The sequence below is a fragment of the Ammospiza caudacuta genome, chromosome 5, assembly GCF_027887145.1.
Source record: "Ammospiza caudacuta isolate bAmmCau1 chromosome 5, bAmmCau1.pri, whole genome shotgun sequence".
Lineage (NCBI taxonomy): Eukaryota > Metazoa > Chordata > Aves > Passeriformes > Passerellidae > Ammospiza > Ammospiza caudacuta.
The window spans coordinates 1,820,922-1,836,627 of record NC_080597.1 but is presented as its reverse complement, the minus strand read 5'-3'; the positions used below and the strand labels follow the sequence as shown (position 1 = coordinate 1,836,627).

Below are 15,706 nucleotides of genomic sequence, written 5' to 3'. Positions count from 1 at the left end.
GCATTGTCACCCTCCAATCAACTGTCACTTCTGGAAATCTACAAATGTCAGAGTCAGAATTAAATTTCCCTCTTTTTTACCTTAAAAAATCCAATGTCCACATCTTTCTGTTTCATGTCCTACAGTGACAATCTGTGATTTAATAGGGAGCTGAATTCTCTGCTCTGCTCCTGGCTGCATCATATTTGTAATTCTTCCATTCCCCTTCCTCATGTTCAGCTCCATCATCCAATACAAAGGGAGACAGGGAAAAGGACAGATCTTTTCAAAAGAATCAGCTTTAAGAATCACTTGGATTTGAAGAAACTTTAGATTTTGGAGCTAATTTCCTGCTCTGAGAGAGGAAATGGATCTTTTCTCACTGACCCCACAAGGACAGGAAGCAATTCCAAGCACACACATATAGATGTCAATAAGACACCTTAAAGTAATCAGATTGTAACTGAATTAATAAACTCTTTTGGCAAAATATCCTTCCCACTTCTTGGTGGCTGCAGAAGGTCCCAGGTGGTTTAAATGGGAGCAGGTGTGTGCTATATAGAATAAACTAGTAGGAAATACTTGCAGGTACTGGAGCACCTGTAGGAAATTTGTAGGAAAGATTTGCAGGTCTGTGGTAGTTCCACAAACTCCTTGCATGCCATATGCAGTAGGATAACCAGAACCTGTAATTAAATAAATAAAATAAAATAACCAAGACCTGTAACAAAAAGCCTCAAGAAGTTATTGCATGGGCACTGGCAGACAGACCTAAGGGTGCTCTGCACTGGGGCCAAACATGAGGCACTGCCAAATCAGATGTTAAACATGGATGCATCAAACTACAGAGACACCTTGTATAACTCAGATCAGCAGGGTTTTCTTTCACTTTTGTTACCTGACATATTTAGGGTTTTATTTCTCTAGATATTTCAGACATGCCAGGGCAACAGGTAACTGAAGTAATGATTCCTAATTACCTTTCCTAGTCAATGCTCAATTCAAATCTTAAAACATCACCATAACACAGCATTTTTAAAATGTATTTTTAAAAATTTATTGTTATTACCACAACACCCAGACCATATCATAAACCAATATATTGACCACCTATACTATGCAGAATAACAAATAATCCCTGCCTGAAAGGACTGATAATATCATTAAATAAGTTTGTGGAAAACTGGGGCCCAAAGAAGCCACAAATGCTGTCTACAGTCAGTGACACTCTGACAGAAACCATGTGAGAATTCCTAGATGAAATCTGGCATCACTTGGAGTTAAATGCAAAATTCTCTCTATTTTCAGTGAAACAGCACTGAACACATATGTTCCTGCTCCAGGGCCCTTTGCTCAGACAACTCAATCCTGGCATTTCATAAGTTTTCTTATTTCTAGCCCTTGCTCTTTTGCACCAAACATATTTTTCCCATGCCTTGTGTTTATAAATTGATACTTTTATAATGTAAGTAGGATACAACTATGTGTAATTCTATTAATCTCTGTCCAAGTGTTCCTTACTGAAAGTACAAAATTTTTCACAAGGATATACCCAATATTTACACTGCAATGTTTTTTTCCCAACATGTCCTTCTGTGAAATGCTATTTCACTGCTTCTTGTCCTTTATCCTGCATTTCTATTGGTTCATTTAATAAGACTGGCTTTTCAGATTTCAGTTGCTTCTTTAAAATGAGCAGAACAAGTGTGCTTGGGATGTAGGACACGCCACGTAACACTGCTGGCAGGCCAAGATAGAGCCACCTGAAATAAATAATGAATGTCATTAAAGATATGCATTTGTAAAAAAAGGACAAAACTATTCAGCAAAAACATTGCTGTGTGAAGGTTACAAAGCCACTCTAAAGCTTGTGCCCTGATGCGTTTGGGTCTCACAGAAGATGAGAATGTGAGAATAGAGAATATGAAAAGGTAAAATGGCCTTTTACCTCTCCTAATTTCAGGCAAATGATTTAGCAAGTTAGGCACCTGGTACTCCTATGGCTTTATCCATAGGGAAAAGAGAGTCCTGAAAGGGCTCAGACTACCTGGTTAAAGTTTCTAAGTATTCATAAGAATATTCTTCCAAACCAACCTCAACACAGTATTACAAGGAATTAGTATGAGGCCACAAGTTTGACAAGATTTTTCTTTAAAAATTGCACATCAGTCCTTGAAGGACTACAAAAACATGAAGTGCAGTATTCTGGGCCAATTTCCAAGTTAAGTAGCTGTATCTTCTCAATAAAATTCTTTTTTTTTGAAATTCAAGTACTGTTTCAACCATTTCCTGTTCAAACATATTGCAGTCACCCACTGAACCTTTTTCCCACATGTGCTAAGTGCTTTTCAGTATTTTTATCATAACTCAGTGTTTTCAGAGCTTGTTCTCATGAGAGGTTATTAGTGACTATTATGGCACCAGAACATTTCTGTTCAAAGGTTTTTCCAATGTCTGTGTCAAAGGTTGCACTTTGCAAATAAAGCCAATGTCAAGTAAAGTTGTATTGTATCTCTAACACAGGAGCAGTTTGTCTGCTAGGGAGAAAAAGTGCATAAAATTACATCTCTACTCATGCAATAATAGAGTAAGAAGGAGAAATTTAAATGAAGCAGAAAACATACCTGTATGTGACAACATCATACATCCTACACGCTCCTTCTCCACCACAAGTCATGGTACCCCACTTCAAGCAAGTGGTGTCTATCAAAGCTCCAAAATAAATGGGAGATGGAATTCCAGCTGAAAAGAACATGAGCAAAATTTCTGTGATTTCCTTCTGGTTATCAGATCCACCAGAGAGCCTATGCTGTTTGTCACCCACTCCATCTGTCCTGTCCTCTTGCAGCATGAACCTCATTCTCTATTTATCTTCTGCTCCCTATTTTTCCTACCCTCAGCCAAAGATTTTCTTCCCTGCTGCCTGTTAAACAACATCCACATGCAGCAGCATGGACAGTGTTTCCTATTCAGAACTCAACGTTCTCTCTCATCAGTGAGAGTCAATGCTGCCTTCAATAAACATAAAAAATAAGAGTGAAGGAATGCCAAATGGCTTTCCAGTGAGCAGCAGATGTAGTCCTGTGTCCTGCTTTCTGCAATATACAGTTAATACAGTTGATTTTCTTCTTAGCAGCTGGTACAGTGCTGTGGTTTGGATTTAATATCAGAATAATGTTGATAACACAGTAATGTTTTAGCTGCTGCTAAGGAGGGCTGACATCAAGGAGTTCTCTGTGTCTCATGCTCTGTTTGTGAGGAGCTGCACAGGAAACCAGGGGGGAGCATGGCCCAAACTGGCGAAAGAGAAATTCCACAACCTTCAGTGTCATGTTGAGTACACAGAGTGGAGAGAAGCGGCAGGGAGGGACTGATTGAGGACTGTTTGGGAGTGGGATGGGTATTGGTCAACAGCTCACAAACAATTTTATTCTGCATCACTTTTTGTTCTTTTGTTTTATTCCTCTCTCTATTTTTCCTATTATTATTATTATATTTTACTTTCTTTCCATGCTAAACTATACTTTATTTAACCTGCATGCTCTACCTTTTTTTCCAGCTCTCCTCCCTATTCCATGTGGGAGGAGAATAAGTGGATGCAAGGTACTTAGATCCTGACTGGGGTTAAACCAAGATACCAGTCTATTATCCATTAAAAAAAATTGCAAACTGCAAGCAGTTCTACTTTGCCATGCTCTGAGAGCTGTGAAAAAGAATTCCTAAATGGTTCCTGATCAAAGGCACTCCACAGAAGCAATGACTCCTGTGCCATGCCCACAGCCCTGATGGGATCCTTCTCTAGCTCTAGGTCAGCCCTAGCTGCTCTTCTGAAGTGTGTGAGATATTTTCTTACCAAACACTCTTGAAGCCAGCCCATGGATACCCACTCCAAATGACTTCTCTTCAGGCTTTAGAGACCTGTATGATAATGTAATGACTGTGATGATAATTGCATTGTACAATTATTCATAGAGGTGACATTAATAAGAGATGTTTAACCTTTTTTTTAATCAAATTCTTCATCACATTAGGCCCAAACCATTCTAATAATGATCTCGTAATGCTCATTAGGTGATGTTTGCTGAAAAGTTCCTTATCTAGGACTGCCAAATCACAAAAGGAAAAGCTTCTATCAGGGTATGGTATCAGGGCCAACACAAAGTGCAGCGCAGTTGTGCCTTAACATCATAAATTATCATTTGATTAAAATGATTGATAAACTCCCAGGTATCACACACCACTCAATATCCCACTGCCCTGACTCAGGGCTCCTGCATTCATTCAGGATAAAGCTGACAGCCAGAAGCTGCATCAGATTACAAAGGTGACATGACACTGAACCTTAACAGCACAGAAATGCCATCAGATTTCTCTGCTCTTCCTCCTTCCACATGGAAACTAAACACCTTTTAATTCCCTGGAGAATTAAAACCTCAGAATAAAAAGTCTGGTAGATTTCATAAGACAAGGAAATTTTACTGTACCTCATTAAGACCATGTATCCAGGCATGGCTGCTAAGGAAAAAATGAAGCTGCAGACTAATGTCAGGATTAAAAAATAATGGAGCATCTTGTCACAACTTTCATGTCCATCACAGTGGCCCAGAGTTGCAGAGATGTTTTGAGATGAAAACCCTGAGGCTGCAACACAGGTGCAGTTTTCAAATACCTATCAAAAGAGTATTTTAATCGCACAGATTGTCCAAACTCACACTCTGATGGCCAAGCCACACTGTTGGCACCCATCTCACTGTCTCCTGCTCTCAAACCTGTTACTCATGAGCAGCACTGCACTGAGCCTCCCTCCCAGTTGGCCAGCCACAGGTCCAGCCATCCCTGTATTTGGGGATAAAAGTGCCATAATGCCTGGTTACCTGGCATTTTACCTTTAAATCTACAGGGTAAAAGAGATTATAATAATCTCTTTAATAGTTCATGCTATAGAATTTCATTTTGGTTAAAATGTTCTTGGGCACTCAGATTTCCAGTTGGCAGCACCTTCAGAATAATTTCTCACTCCTTGTTAAGCATTTAATATTCCTTTAGTTCTTAAGAGAGAAGAATTGCCCTTCATTATATTTTTTAATTCAAACTTAAACCGATTTTCCTATGCAGTTTGAAATTTCTGGTGCTACTCAATGAATTTGTTCAAATTTTTTACCTTATATATTCAATGTACATGAATATATAAGGTAAAAATATATTAATATATATTATATGTACATTAATTATGTATATGATTCCCCATCCTATATTGGTATAAATATTTGCCACCTACTTGATTTCACAGTTACAGTACAATAAAATGTATGCTTTACCAAACTCCTTCCAGTTCCTCTTGAGGATTTACATCCAGCAAGACAAGGTGACACATAAGTGATCCCATTGCTCCCACAAACTGGGTCCCAGATTTTAAGTGGGCAATCACAATCCATGTTGCAGCCAGCCAGGAGAGTATTTTCTGCATATGAAACTTGTTCTATTCTGAAACACATTCGGAAGATGAATAAATATTTCAGTAATGAGATACCCACAGTAACCCCATGCAATTCTTAAGATTCTATTCTAGCTCAAGTGTTGAATCAGGACCCAACCCTACATGCTCCTGCCCTGAAGTCATGCCTTTTTATCTCTCTATAGGACACTAAATTGTATTGTATTACATTAATATTGTAAATAAGGTATGAATACTCCACAGCTTTTTTCTTATCTATGGCCTGTATATTTTTAATTGTCCATAAGGGTTGTATTGGCACCTCCATGTCCATTTTACAGACACAAAGCACAACCTGGCCTAGTGGAAGTGTCCCTGCCATGGGGCAGGGAGTTTGGAGATAGAGACTCTTTAAGATCCCTTCCAACCCAAACCATTCTAAGATTGCCAATGATCAATGGTGGATTTCAAATCAAGAAACTGCAGATAAAATACCCTCTGATAACTTGATAGTAATCAAATTTGAGTAAACCAGTGTAAGAACAAGAAGGGGATTTGTTCCTCTCTTATTCTGAAATTGCACTCATGTATGCCTGATTTCACCAACAGTTTTTATTTTCACCTGCAGTTACAGACTTTAATATCTGTCTTAGTAAAAGAATTAATATGGACATGCAACTGCATGGATATCTTTTTTAATACACTTTTGTTGTTTGAAAAAGGCATGAAAGACCTAATGTCTAATGCAAGCAGAAAGCCTTGAGAATTTAGAACAGGGAATTGCAATGGAGCTTCTGGCTGATTCTTGACAAGAAAAATCATCCTGTTGTTTTAAGACTGAAGTCCTCCTGAGTCCCAAAAAACATACCCTTGATAGGAAACTGTTAGACCAGCAACTGGTGAGGTATCACAGACAGTCCAATAGGCAGCAAAGTAGAGAAGGTATTCCAGTAAAGATACCCAAAATGCTATGCTCGCAGCCTGATAGATATTTATCTTGAATTTCTTCATGAACAAGCCTCCAGAAAAATACCCAACGCATAGAACTGGCAAGTTGTAAACACCTAGTTAAACAAGTGAAACTTCCATGTTAAAATAAAGGAGACCATCAAAGCTACTCTACTACAGGGCAGCTAGAGAGGGAGCTATATAGCTGCTGTGAGGGAAGGTTGTGTTTGGCAAAGACTCAAAGGGTGTCTGGGGCTGAATAATTTAACTACAATCAGAAATGGTCTCTGCTAATTTCCTTTCACAGCCAAAACCTCTGCCAAAGTCAACAGCAGGTGAGAACTGCTTGGGGAGGGATCTACAGGGTAAGGCTAAAATTATTCATTGGAAAACGGCAATCTAGAGTTGCACTCTAGGTCCCACTCAAAAACAACCACAACAAAAACAAAACAAACAAACAAAAAATAATAATAAGAAAAAAATTATATTGTTTCAATCCAGCCTCTGACTGGGAAACTCAACAAAAAGATCTGTGCACATCTTAATTAAGTGCACATCTTAATGCACTCTAAGCATGACAGAAAGGAGGAACAGGCTTTCAGTTTTGAGATGAGATTACTGAATGTGCTCTCACATCATTCTTTGATGATTGATGCTTAAAAGAAGCAAATTCTGACTGAAAGACTCATTGGAAATGGTTTTACACAAGCATCACATGGCTTAGTTTCATATCAGCTGAATTTTTGGACCCAATTCAAAAGATGGGAATTAGATTATAAAATTGTGCACAAAAAATTAGATGTTTAGCAGAAAATGCATTGGCATTTAGAAATGTTTTGTAATGTGATATCCCTCACCTGTAGAAGCATTTAACCTTAGTATGTATATATAAATACACATGAACATAAGTATATATGTGAAAATATAGATAATTTGAATAGAGACATCACTAATTGATAGAACATAACAAAATGCAAACATACCAATCAAAAAGATGGCATCTGATGCAGATTTCCCAAACTGCTGTTCCAGATACTTGGGCATGAAGGATATCATGCCATCAAAGGCACTGAACTGTAGCACAGTTATGCATATAAATAACATATACACAGGGTTGTGGAACAGAGCCTTGAGGAAGGGGATGAAATCTGCAAGGAAATAATGCCTTGAGTTAGTGTGATGCTTTATGAAAACAATGTGGCTGTGAGGGAAAGGGGGGAACAGAAATGGTCCTGAGCTGGACCAGGATAAACCTTGTGCTTTGCCAGACACCACAGGCCAAAGATCCCTTGCTTAGTCCAGGGTGTCCTCTACCCAGAGATACCCTCACACACACACATGCACACCAGTGCAGCTCTTCCTTATAAAAAAATAATAAATAAATCACAGTGGCAGCAGCTACTGCCCCATCTTCCCTCCCTTTTCTCTCATCTCATGCCCCCAGAGCACTCAGCAAAAGCCCTGTCCTGCAGCTGGCATCCAGAGGGGTGAAATGCGCTCCAGAGCTGTGACAAGCTGCCCCAGAGGGCTGAATTCTGATTTTGGGGTTTGCTGCTGGGGCAGAAGAGGTCTGAAGAGAGCTGTGAGCACACTTATTCACACCATCCTCTCATAATCTGCATCAGCCAGTTTTCAGCCAAGTAAGCATCTGAGAAACTGATTCACACAGGTCTTTCCTCTGAATAATGCCCATTGTCAGGATTTGAACCATAAAAAAAGCCCCACAATTCCCCTTTGTCTAATGTTCTCTCTTAATCAATGTGCTGAGCTATTGTCAAGAAACTCTGCAGATAAATTTAGGCATCTACAAAACAATGACTGGGCCTCACTGAAAGTGGGCACCGCTTAGGATGGGTGTATATCTTCCAGAGCTAAACAAGGACCTTATTAGAAGTAGCTCTGTATGCAAATCTTTCAAAAATTAGTCAAATCTTAGAAACACTAGAAATAAGCTGCATTATTTACAGATGCAGTGACATTTTTAATCATAGCTTCTTAAGGAAATTTTATTGTTGTTAAATTAGTTTTATTTTAGGTTATTTTTTTACTATAAAAACATTCCTATAACCCTGGAGCACTAAGGAGCCACACCTGAGCTGGGAGAGCAGTATTTTATTCATTAATTCATTTAAGGCTAGGTGGCAGCAGAAAGAGATGCTCTGGTTATCAAGATGAAGCTGCAATATCAGCCAGGACCTAAGGACTCACTCTGGCTGTGGTGAATCTGCAGGACCCAGCTGGAAAAGCACGGAGAGGGAGCTGCCACTTGGAATTTACTCGCTGAAAATTTCTGAGGTCCTGTCAGAGGGCCCTGAGCAGGACAGGCTGCTCTGAAGATCATAGCCTTTGACATAGTTTATTCACTTGCATTTCCAACCAGGAAATGTAGGAAGGATTTTTCCTTTAAATAAGGAAGGGAAAAAAATATGCTCCTACTCTTGTAGGAGCTCCTACTCTATGTTCTTACATAGATTTGAAAGACCAGAGATGTGAAAGCTGCCAGGTGAATAAATGTGAGTGGAATACATCTTTGTTCAGCAATAATTAAATGTTTATGAGGGTTAATTTTCTGTCAATTCCCTTTTAGGGCTTTCAGCTGTACTCAAGAAATGCACAAGATTTATGTTGGGTTTCTGCTTTTCTGCCCAGTGAATGTGGGGCACAAACAACTAATATCTGCACCTCATGCCCAGTTCACTGAGCTGTAATATTTCTACTCAGATTTCAGAGCTTCAGCCCTTTCCTGGGAAGCAGAGATCTACGTACACCTGAATTGCAAGAGGGGAAAAGGAAGGATCCAGATCCCATATCTATGAAATCAGCTTTTTTCCTCTGCAAGGAGCCATTCTAAATTCCTGTACAAATCCCTTGAACTGCAGAGACATCAAAACAGAGCAGGCACTGCACATCTTGGACCCACCTTTAATTACAAAGTACACAGAGTTCACACCTTAGGACTAAAGCTAGAAAGGAATAAAATGCAACACAACTTGCCTTTAGCAATTTCATACATGGTCTGCTTGGCTTCATTCTTATCATTTTCTTGCAATGGTGTTGCAGTTTTTTCACTTGTCTCCTCAGGTTCATTGGTTTCACCTTCCTTCACCAGGGACTTGGGCAAGAACCAGAATGGAATTGCCACCAGCAGATTGAGCAGCGCACAGATCAAAATGCCCAGCCACCAGGCCCCAACCCAGCGGGCATCTGTGGCTGCTATAGTTATCTCATCTGGAATAAAACACAAAAACAGACTTCTTGATCACTTCAGAAACATTCTTTGCTGTCATTTTGGGCTTTCCCAGTCACCTCTGACATAAAAGCATTTTAATGATTCTTAACATGAGGCTTATGAAAGAGCATATTCTCCAGTTCTCTTTTCTAATGTTGCTAATTTTCTGGCAAATTTCAGTGGCTTGTATTAAGTTAATTCTAGTCCTTTCCTCTGTTAAGCCAGATGACACAATTTTTCAACAGATAATTTACAAGCAGATTGATTTGTGTACCTATGAACTGAAAATTATAAACCAATCTTCTATTCTAAAAAAACGCCAACAAACTCATGGTGTTATTAACTCCTGGTGGGATTAACTCATATTAGCAAGGAAACATCTTTTAGCTCTGAAAAATACACCAACTACAGACTTAAAAATAAGGTTTTATATGTTCACCCATTACCTGCACCTACTGATCCAATGTCAACAAACAGCTCTGCACAGAATGAAGCCAACAACAAACCAAGGAAGGGGCCAATGACAGTTGCTGTATGTAGACATGCTAGAGTGGGAAAAAGAGAAAACATTCTAAATTAGAACCCAGTCACAATTACCTTCTTGGAATTGCTCCATATGGTTAGGACAGCTCTACTGAAAAAGTATTTGCACCTAAAAATGGCCTCATTCCAACAAGTTTCTCTCTGGTTAAATTACAATCCTAAAATATTGTTGTTTTGATAAGGCAATAATTAATGTTTTCTGCATTTCTTTATTGGGCTGAAGGGCATCACAATAATCCTTTCTTTTGCTTTTGTTTGCCTGTGTGTTCGGAGAAGGGCAATTACCGCAACAGGCTGGATTTACCCAAGTAGAAAGGTGAATTCTCTGCTTTGGCAAAATCCTCCAAATAGGAAATTCCCAAAGGCATGATGGGAGTTTCCCCCATCCCTCTCACGATGTTTCCAACCATCACAAAAATCCACAGCAGGGACCCAGGCTCTTGTTCACATTCTGTGGATAAAACAAAAAAATAAGAATTAATGTTTTAGTCCCAACTATTAATGAAAATCTGGAGACAAAGAATTGACCAATAGCTTAAGCTTTGGTGGGTAAGCCTGTCTTATAAAAGAAAATATTAATAACTAGTCACAATACTATTTACTTCCTTTCTCTCCTTGAAGTGGGATTTCTTCATCCCATAATCTGCTTCAGGATTTCACTGCTCTCTCCCCCTTTGTCATGCTCAGATTTCTCAGTGCAAATTCATTAACCAATAAAAAACAACTTTGCTGGCAGCAGCTGCTGCCTTTCTGGGTGTCTGACCAAAGATGAAATCCAGATCTCCTGTTTTAATGTTAAATTGCTGCCACCAAACACAGGTGAAGCAATCCACATTCAGATGGGGTCACATTCAGTCCAGTTTTCACTTCACACAGGAAATGGACTCAGATACATGAATATCACAGCCTTGCTTGTCCATAAACCAATAAACAATCACCTTACCCAAGTAGATTCACAGGCATGAGGGTCTATGGGATCTATGTGCCTGTACGTCATTTAGATGAAAATAATTTAATCAACAATCACCATTATTTAATAAACAAGTGATTGCTAATAAAAACAAAAATCCATTTATTTAGACACTAGAGACATAGAAAAAAACATCAACAGACATAGGAAAAGTCCTACCTGTTGATGGTTCCTCTGTAGGCAAAGAGGACAAGTTGTGATTAACAAGGCACAGAGGCATCACTGAAACATTTTCCCGTTGTGAAATGCTGCTTTCAATGTGATACCTGTTGGAAACAAAGGAAAGAAAGCATGTGCAGGTCGAGAAGATATTCATGAGAAACATTCTCATTTGTCCATGCTGGAGTCATGGAGTTACCTATAAGAGTAGGTAGCCAGAGTCATTCCATGCTGGACACAACAGGATTGAAGGATCAAAAAACACCTTGCTGATTAAAGCCTACACAAGCTTATATTATTCTTTTTTTTTAAGCCAAGCAAAAAATAATTTCAAAGGAGTTGAAGGATCATTATGGTCAGTACTAAATTTGCTTCTAGCTATTCTTTTAGTCAGAACAGGTAGACAACATCTCTGCACTGTGGATGTAAGAAATCAATTTGGCAGTGAAAATAGCTTGAGAAACACCTATTCCTTATCCTCTGGGAGGTCTCTTTCTCTGAATAAATTCCTAGCAGTGCAGAGAAAACAGAGTTCCAATTTTCATTCTGCATTGTTCAGGCTAAAAAAGATTTACATAACACTGTCATTTCGTTGTGCCAGTTTGTGATGATTGATAATACTCAATTTCATTCCTGCCAACACAGTGACCAGGTATGATCTCTCATCCAGGTTCCAGATCAAGAGATCTTTAAAAATCACAATTTCTATTGTCCATCCAAGCATATAAGAGCTAAAAGTGACAGCATCACAGCTGTTAGTTGGGAGAGCCCGTGCAAAGGGGAGCAAAAGGATGAAGGCAAAGGCAAAGGCAGGTGCCCAGCAGAGGGGTAACTCTCCTCAGGAGGTGATGATTGACTTTTGGAGCCATCTCAGGAGCAAACCCAAAGAATCTGCAGTGATCAGACTGAATCCATGCTCAGCAATGTCTCTCCCCATAAGCAGCACCCTCAGTGAGAGGATGAAAGGGTTAATGCCAGCAAGGGTCACAGAAGCTGCTGTGAGCTAAGCACAACACTCACCTCCCAAACAGAAAATGAGGAAGTGATATCAAAAGACATCCAAAGGATAGAACTGTGCAGCCCAAAGCAATTATTCTGGGTCTGTGAAGCTTTGCTCCAAAGTAACTCACAAATGCTATCAGCAGCAAGTTACCTGCAAAGAGAACCTGGGTCACCATCTGCAAAGCAAGGCACCCCATAATAGTTACAAACCTGAGCATGTCTTGTGAGCTCCTGTTTCTTTTTTTGTCTTTAAAAAGTGTCACTAGACAGGGAACTGCCTACATGGTGCAGTAATTCCCTGCTATATATGATCTTTTTTTGGAAAAGTTACATCACATGAAAAGAACAAGAGAATAAAAGGCAGGGTGGAAAAGAGATCACAGTGAGAGAGACTTTTAAGTGCGCCTTTATAGAGGAGAAATTTCCCACTACTTGGCATAGAGAACAGACCCAGGACTGCAGAATAATATAGGAATATTATTAGGAATATTCCCCAAGGATACTTTATTTGGTAATGTGTAGGAAAATACAGAAGCATATATCATAGTGTTTTTGTACTGAAAATAATAAACACAAGATAACCATCATACCAAAAAAAAGGAATAATAATTTAATATTAATTTTATTAATAGCTTAATAATAAAAAAGTCACAGGTTTTTATACCTAGTACCATTTAATAACAAAAATGTACTAAAAATCTTCATTTTCCTCACCTCCACTTTCACTTAGAAGCAGTTGATTTTCTCCACTTATTGCTATACAACTAAGAAAAGAATCAAGCTTCATGTTATGAATCAGGCCCTATAAAAATAGCAATTTAATAATTTTACACCTACTAATTTTATGATCTTTTTGTCAGAAGAACAAAACCATGTCTCTGAGTGATGAGCGTCATGCTCTGAAAGAAAATAATGGCTTTTTTATGTATCATTTCTAAACAGGCTGTGCTGAATCAGTGGCTCGAATGACACTTAAAGATAAACATATAAGTTTATCACTGGACAATAAAATCTACTGACAGGCAAGGTAAGGAGCACTAAAAGTAGAACTGGAAATTTTCTTTGCAAGGACAGTTGTACAGGTACAAAATCTTAAAATATTATTGAGTTTAAATAAGGATTCACAGTCCACTCCAACCAAGTTTAATTAAAGGAACTACAAAATTCTAAATATGAGCTTAAATTCAAACAAAGTTTACATAGTTGGTTTTTTTGTGTATTGAATATATCTGAAGAAAACATCTCATAAACTAGTTCTGTTTTGTTAGTTGCTCTGTCATATTTTATGATAGTGCAGAAATTATCTGGACCAGTTTTTAAACCTAAATTTGCCCATTCAAGAGGTCCTATTAATTTCCAAGACATGAAATGGTTACAAATCAGCTCAAAAGAATGACAGAGTTGGCCACTATTGCAAACAGAGTAAATGAGAGCAGATGAGAGTCACTAAGACATGCTCAGACCGCAGATTACATTTTCAAAGAATCAGAAATATCAAAATGAGAGATTACCAATTTCAAAGCTGCCATTAATGATGCCCACTAAAGAAGCCGGGATATTAAATTGTTTCTCTATCTGTGTGTACATGCTGTTCATGTAAGCACCAGACATGGTTTTCCCAAGGAAGGCAAGTGACAGTGCCAGCAGAAATACCTAGGAAGGGAAGAATGCGTAAAAAATTATACATTTATGCATATTCCTTGGTTATTTCCCCCAGTAAAGGTGTGCTTCCAGTTAAAAAAGTGAGCAGTTCTCTTCCGCTGATGTGTGTGTAAATCCCATCACCTATTCCTTTCTAGAGTTATGGCTTTGCCAAAAAAACAAACAACAAAAAACCCCAAACCAAAACACACAAAAAAAAACCAAAAAACAAACAAACAAAAAAAAACCCTACCAAAAAAACCCAAACAAACTTTGTTCTTCTTCTTCTCTAATTGACCAAGACTGCCTTCAGCAGCCCCAGGTCCCATTTAGCCAGCCAAGGCAGCAGTGCCTGCTGCAAGGTTGCCACCTGCAGGACCTTCCCACCCCCTGTTCACCCAAATGACAAATTGCTTGCAGAGCTGAGATCCTTTCCTTTGGAGGAATTACTCCATCCAGGATCTGCTCTCCCATCTCAGCAGAGGTCATGAGGCCACAACAAGTAATTTCAACCAAAAGGAGTCAATAACATGTCCTTTTTACAAGACAATTAGCAGCAACTGACAGCTAAAAAGTTAAAATGAGAGCAGCAGTATTCAAACCCTTTTAACTTCAGGCTTCTTTATAAACAGCATTTTTGAAATGAAATCAATATTATTTTTAAATAAATCTACTGCAAAAGCTAAAAAGCAAAAGAAACACATTTGGATTTTTAATTACTATTTTTAAAAAGTTATTTTATAAGATTTTCTAGCATTTTTTGACATTGAATTACCATTCAAGATCAACAGGCAGTTTTTACTGCCACATCCCAGTCAGTAAAACTCATTTCACAGCTTTAAGAAGGAAGGGTAAATGTGTTAGCCTGGGGGGATTACACAAAGTCAGTGGTGAAGTTTCAAAGCAGCAATCAATCAGTACCTCCAACATCTCACAGAGCGGAAAGTTCAGGGAGAGAAAAAATCAGCACAGCTGTTTACAAACTTTTGTAAGGGCATTAAGGGTAAAAGACAACAGCTGATCCATTCATATAATCTAGGCTGTAACTTCTACCAAAATTCTATAAATGCAGTAATTACAGTTGTGTGTTCTTGCAAAATCACTAAAATATGGCTGTACCTTCAGCTTGGAAATGCAGCAGAATTTGTCCTCTGCACGTGGCTTCTCAGGCTCCTTCATGTTGCCTTTTTTAATTGACACTGGTGTCTGTTTCTGAGTCTGCTGGCCATCCCATTACAGTGTTGGAAAAAGATGAGAGAAAAGAACAAAAGTTTTTGTCCCATGCTTACAAAAATATGATATTCCTTTTAAGAGATTTGACATTTCAGCATTTTCCTTCAATAATTGCAAACTGGATTGCAATAAAGCCTACCAGATCATGGATTTTATTCTAAATTAAATAACTTGGTTAGAGTAGAGACATTATCTCTTGGCATTGAAATAGAGGAAAACAAAATCAAACCAAAACCACCAGACCAGCTTGAGCTCTAAATGGACACAAAACAGACTCCATTCTTCTTCCCCTCCTAAGATTGTCAAAAATATTCCTCTTTATTCATCTGCCTACTTTTGCTTATCTCCATTTCAACTTGATGATTAAAATGTCTCACAATGCTAAGCTGCCTGCTCTGTTGAAATTTTACATATATTCCAAAAGTGTGTTCCAAGAAGGAGCAATATATTCCAGGGATTGGATATACTGACCTGTAAAAGCCCCAACACATCTGAGGGTTTGCACAATGAATCAAAATTTTATTCTAGTCATTCCAAGGGCTCCTACAGAGACTCCATTAAATAAAGT

General features: G+C 38.5%; 1 protein-coding gene across 1 annotated transcript; it reads right to left on the bottom strand.

The window, feature by feature from the left end:
- Positions 1-1,094: 1,094 nt before the first annotated feature.
- Positions 1,095-15,120, bottom strand: LOC131557477 (solute carrier organic anion transporter family member 1A2-like). The gene is made up of 14 exons (XM_058804734.1): positions 15,025-15,120; positions 13,776-13,917; positions 12,283-12,415; positions 11,263-11,369; positions 10,438-10,584; positions 10,037-10,135; positions 9,356-9,589; positions 7,345-7,509; positions 6,282-6,477; positions 5,298-5,463; positions 4,464-4,648; positions 3,833-3,897; positions 2,604-2,721; positions 1,095-1,742 (listed from the first exon to the last, which is right to left on the bottom strand). The coding sequence occupies exons 1-14, from the start codon at positions 15,082-15,084 to the stop codon at positions 1,583-1,585; spliced, it is 1,977 nt and encodes a 658-aa protein (XP_058660717.1). The 5' UTR covers positions 15,085-15,120; the 3' UTR covers positions 1,095-1,582.
- Positions 15,121-15,706: the final 586 nt, after the last annotated feature.

Excerpts from the sequence above, each read along its gene's own strand:
- LOC131557477 (XM_058804734.1), bottom strand. The coding sequence starts at position 15,084 with ATGAAGGAGCCTGAGAAGCCACGTGCAGAGGACAAATTCTGCTGCATT. Across the intron at positions 10,585-11,262 it reads TACAGAGGAACCATCAACAG|AATGTGAACAAGAGCCTGGG; the intron begins GTAGGACTTTTC and ends TTTTATCCACAG. Across the intron at positions 6,478-7,344 it reads AGATGCCATCTTTTTGATTG|GTGTTTACAACTTGCCAGTT; the intron begins GTATGTTTGCAT and ends TTGTTTAACTAG.